This window comes from Acanthochromis polyacanthus, chromosome 24, assembly GCF_021347895.1.
Source record: "Acanthochromis polyacanthus isolate Apoly-LR-REF ecotype Palm Island chromosome 24, KAUST_Apoly_ChrSc, whole genome shotgun sequence".
Taxonomy (NCBI): Eukaryota; Metazoa; Chordata; class Actinopteri; family Pomacentridae; genus Acanthochromis; species Acanthochromis polyacanthus.
The window spans coordinates 352,970-365,620 of NC_067136.1; the positions used below are offsets into that span (position 1 = coordinate 352,970).

Sequence of the window (12,651 nt, forward strand, 5' to 3'; positions counted from 1 at the left end):
TGTTGTGTGGTCAGTTTGTTGTGTGTTTAGTTTTCAGTCTGTTGGTGGTCATTTGTGTCTCTCTGTTGTAGTTTTCAGTCTGTTGTTGGTCATGTTGTGCTCTTTGTTGTAGTTTTCAGTCTGTTGTTGGTCATGTTGTGTCTCTGTTGTAGTTTTCAGTCTGTTGTTGGTCATGTTGTGTCTCTTTGTTGTAGTTTTCAGTCTGTTGTTGGTCATGTTGTGTCTCTTTGTTGAGTTTTCAGTCTGTTGTTGGTCATGTTGTGTCTCTTTGTTGTAGTTTTCAGTCTGTTGTTGGTCATGTTGTGTCTCTTTGTTGTAGTTTTCAGTCTGTTGTTGGTCATGTTGTGTCTCTTTGTTGTAGTTTTCAGTCTGTTGTTGGTCATGTTGTGTCTCTTTGTTGTAGTTTTCAGTCTGTTGTTGGTCATGTTGTGTCTCTTTGTTGTAGTTTTCAGTCTGTTGTTGGTCATGTTGTGTCTCTTTGTTGTAGTTTTCAGTCTGTTGTTGGTCATGTTGTGTCTCTTTTGTAGTTTTCAGGTCTGTTGTTGGTCATGGTTGTGGTACTCTTTGTTGTAGTTTTCAGGTCTGTTGTTAGTCATGTTGTGTCTCTTGTTGTAGTCTTTCAGGTCTGTTGTTGGTCCATGTGTAGTTCTCTTTGTTGTAGTTTCATTCGTTGATGGTCTGTTGGTCATTGTTGTAGTTCTCTTTGTGGTCATTAGTTTTCAGTTCAGTTTGCTTGGGTCAGTTACGTCTCCTTTGTTGGTATTTTTCAGTCTGTTGTATGGTCATGTGGTGTCTCATTTGTTGTAATTTTCAGTCTTTTGTTGGTCATGTTGTGACTTTGTTGTAGTTTTCAGTCTGTTGTTGGTCATGTTGTGTCTCTTTGTTGTAGTTTTCAGTCTGTTGTTGGTCATGTTGTGTCTCTTTGTTGTAGTTTTCAGTCTGTTGTTGGTCATGTTGTGTCTCTTGTCGTAGTTTCAGTCTGTTGTTGGTCATTTTGTGTCTCTTTGTCGTAGTTTTCAGTCTGTTGTTGGTCATGTTGTGTCTCTTGTCGTAGTTTTTCAGTCTGTTGTTGGTCATGTTGGTCTCTTTGTTGTAGTCCTCAGTCTGTTGTTGGTCATGTTGTGTTTCTTTGTTGTAGTTTTCAGTCTGTTGTTGGTCATGTTGTGTCTCTTTGTTGTAGTCTTCAGTCTGTTGTTGGTCATGTTGTGTTTCTTTGTTGTAGTTTTCAGTCTGTTGTTGGTCATGTTGTGTCTCTTTGTTGTAGTTTTCAGTCTGTTGTTGGTCATGTTACGTCTCTTTGTTGTATTTTTCAGTCTGTTGTTGGTCATGTTGTGTCTCTTGTTGTAATTTTCAGTCTTTTGTTGGTCATGTTGTGACTTTGTTGTAGTTTTCAGTCTGTTGTTGGTCATGTTGTGTCTCTTTGTTGTAGTCCTCAGTCTGTTGTTGGTCATGTTGTGTTTCTTTGTTGTAGTTTTCAGTCTGTTGTTGGTCATGTTGTGTCTCTTTGTTGTAGTTTCAGTCTGTTGTTGGTCATGTTACGTCTCTTTGTTGTATTTTTCAGTCTGTTGTTGGTCATGTTGTGTCTCTTTGTTGTAATTTTCAGTCTTTTGTTGGTCATGTTGTGACTTTGTTGTAGTTTTCAGTCTGTTGTTGGTCATGTTGTGTCTCTTTGTTGTAGTTTTCAGTCTGTTGTTGGTCATGTTGTGTCTCTTTGTTGTAGTTTTCAGTCTGTTGTTGGTCATGTTGTGTCTCTGTTGTAGTTTTCAGTCTGTTGTTGGTCATGTTGTGTCTCTTTGTTGTAGTTTTCAGTCTGTTGTTGGTCATGTTGTGTCTCTGTGGTTGTTTTCTGAGTCTTTGTGTGTTTTTCTGCTCTGACATCAGTGATGAGGAAACAGTGAGTCCAGTCTCCAGTGTTGAACCAGAAACTCTGTGCTGCCACCTGCTGGTAATTTCTGAGTAACACTGAACAAATACTGAGTCTCCTTGTTTTCTTTTGTCATTTAATGGAATAATTTGACAAATATTGAGACATTTTAACAAATTTTAACTCATTTGTGAAACGTGGAGTCATTTTAAGCTTTTTTTGTGATTTGGGACACTTTTTTTTTAACTTTTGTTCCCAAAACAAACACAAAAATATGCAAAACTCACACAAAGAAACAGTATATATGAAACTGAAACACCAGCAATGAGACAAAATGAACACAAAAACAAGAAACAACACAATTACATGATAAAATAAAAACATTTTCTGATTGGAGGATCCTGAGTTCAGATCAGAACTGATGCTCCGTGGTCACAGCAGTGATGATGTCATCATAGTCATCATCCAATCCCCGCTCAGCCTGTGTGGGCGGGGCCATCACCATGGAGACGGGAAGATCTTTTTCTGCAGTCAGAGAAGATCAGAAAGAAAATATTTTATCAACAGGTAGAGACAGCTGTCAATCATCAGAGGATTGATTGATTGATTGATTTATTGATTGACAGGTCAGTGATTGATCAGTACCTGTCGCTCTGTGTCGATACGAAGACACCATGAGGCCAGTAGAGATGAAGTATGGACAGAACACCACCAGGTGGCAGAGCAGCCTGAAGACAAGATGGAGGGAGGAGGAGACAGGGGGAGCTGAAGAAGTGGGAGGGGTTGAGGTTGTCGGTTTACCTGTGGAAAGAAGAGAAAATGGTCAGGTGACTGTTTCTGATCATTTCATTTTTGTTTTCAGTCATCCTGTGTCTCTTTTTCGTTGTTTTGCATCTTTAACATTGTTGTGTGTGTCTACTCATGTTGTGTGTGTCTACTCATGTTGTGTGTCTCTCCTCATGTTGTGTGTGTCTTTCAGTAGAAGAATCCTGACCTGTGACAGAGATCCAGCTGGATGGAGACTCTCCATGACTGCTGATGCTACACCTGTAGAGGCCTTCATCAGACCTGGAAACATGGAGGATGGTCATGTGACCTCCGGGCTCAGTCCTGATGAGGGAGCCATCTTTATAGAAAGCAGCTGGGAGGGGGGAGTCCTGCTTTGATTGACAGCTCAGAGTGAGGGGATCTCCCTCCATCACAGGGAGGACAGGACTCTGCAGGATCACTGATCCACCTCAACACAGAGACAAACTACAGCATTTCATCCATTCACACACAGCTTCATCAGCACTGACTGCACAGCTCATCTTACCAGAAACAGTGAGGTTGATGCTCTGACTGGCTGCTGCCTCCATGGACTCACACCAGTAAACTCCACTGTCATGTGGAAACATGTTGTTGATGTTACAGCTGGAACCAGATGGTCTTCCCCATACATCTCCACACTGAGTTCTGGTTCTTCTGGTGGTGTTTCTCCTCAGAGTCCAACCAGCAGATCGGTCTTCATCCTCACAGCTCAGAGAAACAGACTCTCCTTCAAAAAACTGAGATCTGTTTGGACTCAGGTTCAGCTTCACCTGGTTTGTTCTGCAGCTCATCAGTGAGAGCAGAACTAAAGAGACATGAAGGTTAGTTTGAGACACGACAATGTTTCATCTCCAACATAAATCCTCCATTGAGGCCAGCAGAGCAAACCTCCATGGTTCTGTTTCCAACATTTAAAGAAGCTTCTTCTGATCTTTGTAGCAGAACGTTCAGCACTTTCCTCATCAACTTTAATTATTGTTGTTTATTTTTGATCCAAACTTTGCTAAAATCACACAAACTCCCAAAGACAATCAGAGATAACTTACAGATCCACAGCAGAGATGTTCCCTCCATCCTGAGCTGCTGGTATTAGATCCTCTCTCTGATCAGCTCTGTCTCATCAGTAAACTCCTCCTTCCTGCCTCTCTGCTCTGGTTTCTCTGCTCTGACTGTCGCTACAAAAAGGCTGAGAGATAAAAGTTGGTCGTGATGCGTTCACTGACAGTTAAACGCTTTAAATAAAATAAATCTTTGTTTCCATCAGGAGGACGGGGAGTCCTTATTTGAAGCTGTCAGGGACGAAGATTGATGAAGATTTAATGCGACGATAGTCTGAACACAAAAAGCTGTTTCCTCTGAAGCTGACAGGAAATCAGAGGTTTAGTTGCTGCCAGTCTGAGAGCGTCTCTGAGTTTCAACCTCTGAAATGTGGTCAGAAAGACGAGAAACCGGCAGAGCCTTCAGGTATCTGACAGCGTGATGCCTTCAGGTACCCAGCAGAGTGATGCCTTCTCTGACAGTGTGATGCCTTCATGCATCAAACATGAGTTCGTTGATAGAATTAAATGAAAAGTGTGTCAGTGTAGGAGCTTTAAAGCTGATGTTTCCTCCAAACTATGTTTATTTAGTCTACTGGTTATTTTATGGTCCTGTGGTTAGTGATGCTGATCCAGGCTCTGTTGAAGCTTCCACTCTTTATTCCAAACATGGTTCATTCCTGGAGGCTTCAGAAACACACATTGCTCCAGTAGGACCTCTAGTGGTCAACAGAGTGAAGTACAATAGATTCATGTTACTGATTGGTTCATGGATTGTTTTGGATTTGATTCACCATGAACATTCCTGTTGGACTGAACTAGATGATTGGATGGTCTCTACAATAATAATAATATGAAGAAGAAGAAGAAGAAAAACAACAACAACAACAATAATAGTGATAAATGCAGGTCTGTGTTATTATATCTGATTCCATTTTGTTGTTTTTCATGATAAAGACAACCGGAGCAGGTGAGGTGAGGCGGTGACGTCATCGTGTAAGCTGGAGTTCCACCTGCACTTAAATGTCGATTTTCTGGAAAGGTTACTGTGGAGCAGCTCATGGTGAGTCTGGGAGTCTCTCTGTCCCTCCACCTCGGTCTGTCCTCTAAGAAGTCTGCTGACCGACGGGACCCACTGCGGAGGTTTCATCTTCAGAACAGCTCTGAGGGAAACATGGGAGACGGTGGGGACGCGTCGGAGCCGGAGCATCGGCTGCTCTGGAGTCACCGAGGGCGGAGTGGAATATCCAGTAGACACCGCTGTAGAATCTGGAGCTGTAGTTTTCCACAGGGAGCTCACCTGGACAGGTAGCACTCTGGACCGAGTTCACTACGATGCAAACCAGGATCCTGCTGCTCACGGTTCTCCTGGGACTATCTGCTGGTGGTGAGTGTACTTATTGTTTCAAACATTTTAGAAAGTAATTTCTTATTATTGTATTTATTATTTTTAAATTAGCAATATAGCCGCAATGGGACACAAGCCAGTGTCAAATTGTGCCGGTCCCAAGCCCGGATAAATACAGAGGGTTGTGGTAGGAAGGGCATCCGACGTAAAACTTTGGCCAGCTCAAACATGCGAATCAAATGTATGACTTCCATACCGGATCGGTCGAGGCCCGGGTTAACAACGACCGCCGTTGGTGCTGTCGACCTACAGGGTGCCGGTGGAAAATGGACGACTGTTGGTCGAAGAAGGAGGGGAGGAAGGTGTGTTCGTAGGAAGAGAGAGAAGAGGAACACCAAGAGTCTAGGACTGAGAGTAGGGACTTTGAATGTTGGAACTATGACAGGAAAAGGTAGAGAGCTGGTTGACATGATGCAGAGGAGGAAGGTGGACATACTGTGTGTCCAGGAGACCAGGTGGAAAGGTAGTAAAGCTAGAAGTTTAGGAGCAGGGTTCAAGTTGTTCTATCATGGTGTAGATAGGAAGAGAAATGGAGTAGGAGTTATCTTGAAGGAGGAGTTTGTTAGGAATGTCCTGGAGGTAAAAAGAGTGTCAGATCGAGTGATGAGCCTGAAGCTAGAAATCGAAGGTGTGATGTTCAATGTTGTTAGTGGGTATGCTCCACAGGTAGGATGTGAGCTGGAGGAGAAGCAGAAATTCTGGTTGGACCTTGATGAAGTGATGCAGAGCATCCCTAGAAGTGAGAGAGTTGTCATTGGTACAGACTTCAATGGACATGTTGGTGCAGGAAACAGAGATGATGAGGAGGTCATGGGCAGGTTTGGTATCCAGGAGAGGAACGCAGAAGGACAGATGGTGGTTGACTTTGCAAAAAGGATGGAAATGGCTGTAGTGAATACTTCTTCCAGAAGAGGCAGGAACATAGAGTGACCTATCAGAGTGGAGGTAGGAGCACACAGGTAGACTACATCTTATGTAGACGGTGTAATCTGAAGGAGATCAGTGACTGCAAAGTAGTGGTAGGTGAGAGTGTAGCCAGACAGCACAGGATGGTGGTGTGTAGGATGACCCTGGTGGTGAAGAAGATGAAGAGGGCAAAGGCAGAGCAGAGGACCAAATGGTGGAAGCTGAAAAAGGAAGAGTGTTGTATGACTTTCAGGAAAGAGTTGAGACAGGCTTTGGATGGTCAGGAGGTGCTTCCAGATGACTGGACAACTACAGCAAATGTGATCAGGGAGACAGGTCGGAGAGTACTTGGTGTGTCATCTGGAAGGAAAGGAGATAAGGAGACTTGGTGGTGGAATGAGGAGGTGCAGGAGTGGATCCAGAGAAAGAGGTTAGCTAAGAAGAAGTGGGACACTGAGAGGACTGAAGAGAGTAGACAGGAGTACAGGGAGATGCAGCGTAAGGTGAAAGTAGAGGTGGCAAAGGCCAAACAAGGGGCTTATGATGACTTGTATGCTTGGTTGGACAGTAAGGAGGGAGAGACTGATCTGTACAGGTTGGCAAGGCAGAGAGACAGAGATGGGAAGGACGTGCAGCAGGTTAGGGTGATAAAGGATAAGGATGGAAGTGTGTTGACAGGTGACAATAGTGTGATGGGAAGATGGAAAGAGTACTTTGAAGAGTTGATGAATGAGGAAAATGAGAGACAACGAAGAGTAGAAGAGGTGACTGTTGTGGACCAGGAAGTAGCAAAGATTAGTAAGGATGAAGTGAGGAGGGCATTGAAGAGGATGAAGAGTGGAAAGGCACTTGGTCCTGATGATATACCTGTGGAGGTATGGAAGTGTCTCAGAGAGGTAGCAGTAGAGTTTCTGACTGGGTTGTTCAACAGGATCTTAGATAGTGAGAAGATGCCCGAGGAATGGAGGAGAAGTGTGCTGGTGCCCATCTTTAAGAACAAGGGAGATGTGCAGAGTTGTGGCAACTACAGAGGAATAACGCTGATGAGCCACACAATGAAGCTATAGGAAAGAGTAGCTGAAGCTAGACTAAGGGCAGAGGTGAACATCTGTGAGCAGCAGTATGGTTTCATGCCAAGAAAGAGTGCAACAGATGCAATATTTGCTTTGAGGATGTTGATAGAGAAGTACAGAGAAGGTCAGAAGGAGCTGCATTGTGTCTTTGTAGATCTGGAGAAAGCTTGTGACAGGGTGCCCAGAGAGGAACTGTGGTTTTGTATGAGGAAGTCTGGAGTGGCAGAGAAGTATGTTAGAGTGGTGCAGGACATGTATGAGGACTGTAAGACAGTGGTGAGGTGTGCTGTAGGAGTAACAGAGGAGTTCAAGGTGGAGGTGGGACTACATCAGGGATCAGCTCTGAGCCCCTTCTTGTTTGCTATGGTGATGGACAGGATGACAGACGAGGTTAGACAGGAGTCTCCATGGACTATGATGTTTGCAGATGACATTGTGATCTGTAGTGAGAGCAGGGAACAGGTGGAGGAGAAGCTAGAGGCGTGGAGGTTTGCCCTGGAAAGGAGAGGAATGAAGGTTAGCCGCAGCAAGACGGAGTATCTGTGTGTGAATGAGAGGGACCCAAGTGGAAGAGTGAGGTTACAGGGAGAAGAGATCAAGAAGGTGGAGGATTTTAAGTACTTAGGGTCAACAGTCCAGAGCAATGGAGAGTGTGGAAAAGAGGTGAAGAAGCGTGTACAGGTAGGCTGGAACGGCTGGAGAAAAGTGTCAGGTGTGATGTGTGATAGAAGAGTTTCAGCTAAAATGAAAGGAAAGGTTTACAAAACTGTGGTGAGACCAGCCATGTTGTTTGGTCTGGAGACAGTGTCCCTGAGGAAAAGACAGGAGGCAGAGCTGGAGGTAGCAGAAGTGAAGATGCTGAGGTTCTCTTTGGGAGTGACCAGGATGGATAGCATAATGCGAATTCCGGGGGGGTTTGGGAGGGTTTAACCCCCCCAATTACAACTTCGACCCCTCCTAAAAGGGGTACAAATAAGAGATTGGGGGGAGTTGAAACATATATCTGTCTTTTTAGTGTCAAAAATATTACAGTGTATTGTATTTTCCATATTCATGCCAGGAAGAGGCTTGTGCTAAAACACACACACCCAGACAGCCACCCCTAGAGTGGACTATACCATTTTCACTGTCACTGTTAGTTCCCAGCTGCCTGGCTGAAATCCAAGTAGCCGCGCGTACGGAAAAAAAAAAAAGAGCTAGACGGAGAAAAAGTTGGCTTTGCGCTGTTTCGGGACATCAACGACTTGGGGAGCACTGTGATGTAAGTTATCTAGCCAGTTTATTTTTATTTAGTATCCCACTTTCGGAGTTATGAATTATATTTGGATTCATATTGTGTCCAGTGTCTCAGACGAATGTTATCATGTATCTATGTGTAAATGTCAATATGTTAATGCTAGCTTAAACTGGTGTGAATGTTACGTTAGCTTACACCGGTGCTCATGAGCAGTTAGAAAATGGGGGGCTGACGTTCATCCAATAATGAAGACCAGTCCTCACTACTTTTAGCTTTTAGCTCCAGTTCTCTCTCAATGACTGACAGGCCTGTCAGCCTGTATGTCACCTTTATGAATATAGGAAAACACAGAACTGATAGACAACATGTAATCCAATGTCAGTCTGTTACAAAATTATATTATTTAATTTTAATAGTCTTGTGAGCGGGGATCTATTTACGCTTTTGCCTTGATATTAGCTTTTATAATAGGCACTCCATGACAGTAGATTTCATGCAGGACTATAATCTGGCTGATTAGTTGAACTGTTCAAATCAACGTACTAAAAGCTGATTAACTGATTGCCTGTGATAGTTGTATTAGTCCAAATTTATGACTACTTCATTGAACTCAAATTAGATTTCATTTACAGAGCCAACATGATCAAGAGGAAAGGAGAAGATATCAGGCACTATTTTGGTGCCAAAAAAAGAGTAAGTTGAAAATTAGGACATAGTTAAGAAAATGCAGCCTGTATTTTCAGTGGTTGTTATAGAGGCTATAAATACAGAGCATTATAGCATGGTGAATTTTACATGCATGTGCTGTTGTATTAAGGAGGCAGAGGGAGATATTGTGAGCAAGAAAAATCCGTGTATCATTCGTTCATTCGTTTTTCAAAATAAAACCAAACCAAAAAAACGAAATAACGACTCGTTTTTTTCAATATTTGTTTCCAGACCCAAAACGAAAAAACGGATAACGAATCTTTTTTTCCGATTTCCGATTTTGTGCACAATTGGAAAATGGACAAAACGGATAACAGGGTTAGAATAATAACTGTAATTTAGCTATTATTGGTACCCATTTCCCAGTGTGCTTTGCTCGCGCAACAGAGTAGACACCACTCGGGCTGCTGCACAGCGAGAAATACGGCCACCATCTTGGTCCGGTCAGCCGCTCCACTCAGCGCTGTTTGACAGCGCATTTAATCCATCTTAACTCTGACTATTAAACTGATTTTCACACGTTTTTTTAAAAATGTTTTTTGCTGCAAACGTCATACATGTAGCTATGTGATACAGGACAAATGGTTCGGCGTATTTTAATATTCATAGCGGGATTAACAGTAATAGAATATTCTGATATTCAGCTTGACTGTAGATAGGTATTTTGCAAACACTGTAAACACACACACACTAATATATGTTAGAGAAGCAGATAATGGCAGTAAAGTCAATTATTTTAATAATTTGAAAACTATGTACAAAAAAGGCATATAGACCTAGTGGTGATTATTACTGCATCCACTAGCGTGATGCCAGTGCCACCACCTGCTCAACCTCACCTCTCTTGCTAGAACTGTACTTTCCTAGATTTTTTTCCAGCAAAGTTATCTATGACATCATCATATGACAACTCCCTGGAGACCACATGATTAATGCTTATTATTGAAAGTCCACAGAGACGAGTTTGCATCATTAAAAGCAGGAGAAACGTGAGTGAGCCAGATGTAAATAAAACAAATAATAAACTGTAGGTCAGGCTCATATAGAACCTACTGAGAAGGTCTAACCTTTACCAATGATCCAGAACAGTAAAGACCCTTCCATGCAGTCCAGATACACACATATGAAAGTGATTAGCAGTTGTTAGCAACTGTGGCTAATCGCTCAGAAGCAAGTTATCAGTTTAACAGTAGACTGCAGAACACCTGAGGCAGTACACCTGACGGCTGCTTCATGTCATCACTGTATCTTTACTTTACCTCTTTCTTTCTCCCATTTTTCCTCCTCTTCTTTTTTTTCTTCCTTGTGCTCCGGACAGCTTTGGTCGTTTCGACATATTTACAAACTTTGGGGTCACGTCAATAAATCCGCCCCTCCCCCCACACAGAGAGCCAGCAGGTACCATCAGCTAGCAGAGGAGGGGGGTTTGTGGGAGGGAGGCATTACTAAATATTTGAATCTATGTCAGCCTTTCTATTTTAAGAGTTAATATTAATAACTATTAACTAGTTTTAATAATATTGAAGGTATAAAGAAGTAGCGGTTAGGAGAAAATGGATAAATGGATGGATGGATTTTTTCCCCCCTAATTTTGTGGCGCCCCCCGGAGGCCACGGCGCCCTTAGCATTTGCCTATATTGCCTATTGGGCGAGCCGGCTCTGATGGAGGCTGTGGATGGAGGAGGAGGTCCAGAGGACGTGGATGGAGGCTGTGGATCCATTCTGTTTCTCTCTATCTCTTTCTCCATCACAGACGTTCCTTCTCATAGTCATAGGTGTTGTCATGGTGTGTGATGTGCTGCAGACCTTTTTCCAGTGCCTCTATTATCTGAGTTTTTCACCCCTTTCTTTGGCACTGTGCTCTAAAAACTGAATTGATAAAAAACTATAAACAGGAAAAATAAATGCAGCAGTGATTCAATTAAATTTCCATTCCTTCTGCTACACTTTAGTTCTTCACAATTTTTTTTAATCAGTTTTCTTTATTTCATTACATTTAAAAGGTGTATTGGACATGAATGTGTGACTAAATGGATTCAGTCAGCATATTCATTCAAAAATAAGTAAAACAACGTAATATATATGAATTTTTTATATGACCTCCTTCAGAAATGTTATTTTCCTATAGTGGATTCAAATTTTACAGAATAATTCAATTGAATTTCCACATCTAAACTGATTAATGTGTCTTAAAAAACCAACAGTGTTCCTGAATGTCAGAGCTCACCTTGTGGCGTTGGTTGACCAGCAGGTGGAGCTGTTGCTTTGGCAGCATCACCCTCAGCATCGTTGTCTCCTGAGGTGTTTAACAGAGGCTCAGTGCTGCCAGATCCATCTGTTCAGCACAGACAAAACTGGACAAGGTCACTCAGTGATAATTTACTGTCTGTTGTTTTTTCATTGAGCTTTAGAAGATTAGCTACTTAAGCATATAAATTAGCAACACGTTACAGTGCTACAACATCACACTATCTGCAGACCTGCTGTGAAATATTGTTGTCATTATAAGAGGTTGTTCATGGATCTGCAACCTGAAAACACACAAACAAAAGTAAAGCTAATGTCCTGAACAACAGATTAATAACTGGTATTTCAATAATGTTCAATAAATGATATGTGAAATGCATTCTGCTGGCAGAATGAACATGAATGAATGAATGAATGCTAGCATGAGCTAACAAGCTAGCCACTGGCAGCTAAGTGCTAACAGTGTTGCATCTGGACAACAATTTTATGACTTCCCTAAAACGGCGTAGAGCTCGTCAAAACTTCACGGGCTGGAACCGGTCCTTTAGTTGTTTCTCTGGATGTCACAGAACCTTTTTTTTCAGCTAGGCCAATCACTCTTTAATTTTGACCCAACATAATCAATGTAATGTTTTTCAACATGAAGCAAGGGTAGAAAGGAGTTTATTTACATTTTCCTGCTAAAGGGAGGCTCCATCAATGATAATTTACATCAAAGTTCTAGGACAGTTTTTCAGTTCTATCTCCTGTTTGCTAAGGTTTATTTATTAGGCAGTAAATTAGGACCCAGGACCCCGTCTGTAGTTCTACCACCACATTAACAGAGTGTTAATACATGAGCTACATGGGATGGATGCTACATGTTCATGAAGAAAACCTCTGCAGGAAGAGACTCGTACAGGAAGTCCTTTCAGACAGACCTGCTTCATGACCTGCAGCAAATCTGGTCTCTGATGAATTCTCTGTAAGTGGATGTTTGAAAGAAGCAACGTTAAACTTTCCTGCTGTGGTTTCTGCTCAGTAAAGATGGAGGCTGCTGCTCTCTGTCTTCATTCATCTCTGATTATTTACAGTTTTTAGAAGATGATTCAACCTGACAGAGAAAATCAGATCAGAAAGAAGATACTAGACAGGAAGACGAACAAATCAGAAAGTTTACATCCACATTTGAAACTCAAAACATTTAATGAGGTTCCAGAGTTTGTTGTTTGTGTTCAAAACTCAGAGCTGAACTACAGGAAGAGGAACTAAACTTTCATAATAAACCTAAACTCTCTTTATCTTTAGCATGGTGTGTCCAGAGGAACATGATCTGTGTTCAGACAGACTGTCTCTAAAGTCTCTGGTTGTAGAAACAGATT

The 12,651-nt window shown here is 42.2% G+C and overlaps 1 protein-coding gene across 2 annotated transcripts in view; it reads right to left on the reverse strand.

Annotated features, from left to right (window-relative positions):
* Nucleotides 1–2,132: 2,132 nt before the first annotated feature.
* The window catches only part of LOC127532610 (high affinity immunoglobulin epsilon receptor subunit alpha-like), a 175,850-nt gene continuing 165,331 nt past the window's right edge, over nucleotides 2,133–12,651 (reverse strand). Inside the window, exons 4-5 of one of the 2 annotated variants that reach the window (XM_051944580.1) lie at nucleotides 2,510–2,665; nucleotides 2,133–2,389 (exon numbers count right to left, since the gene is read on the reverse strand). In XM_051944580.1, the coding sequence (XP_051800540.1) occupies nucleotides 2,277–2,389; nucleotides 2,510–2,665 (269 nt within the window). In that variant the 3' untranslated portion in view covers nucleotides 2,133–2,276. Of the gene's footprint in view, nucleotides 2,390–2,509; nucleotides 2,666–2,961; nucleotides 3,480–12,651 lie in introns of those variants that run through there. The other variant, XM_051944579.1, reaches the window with a different exon arrangement.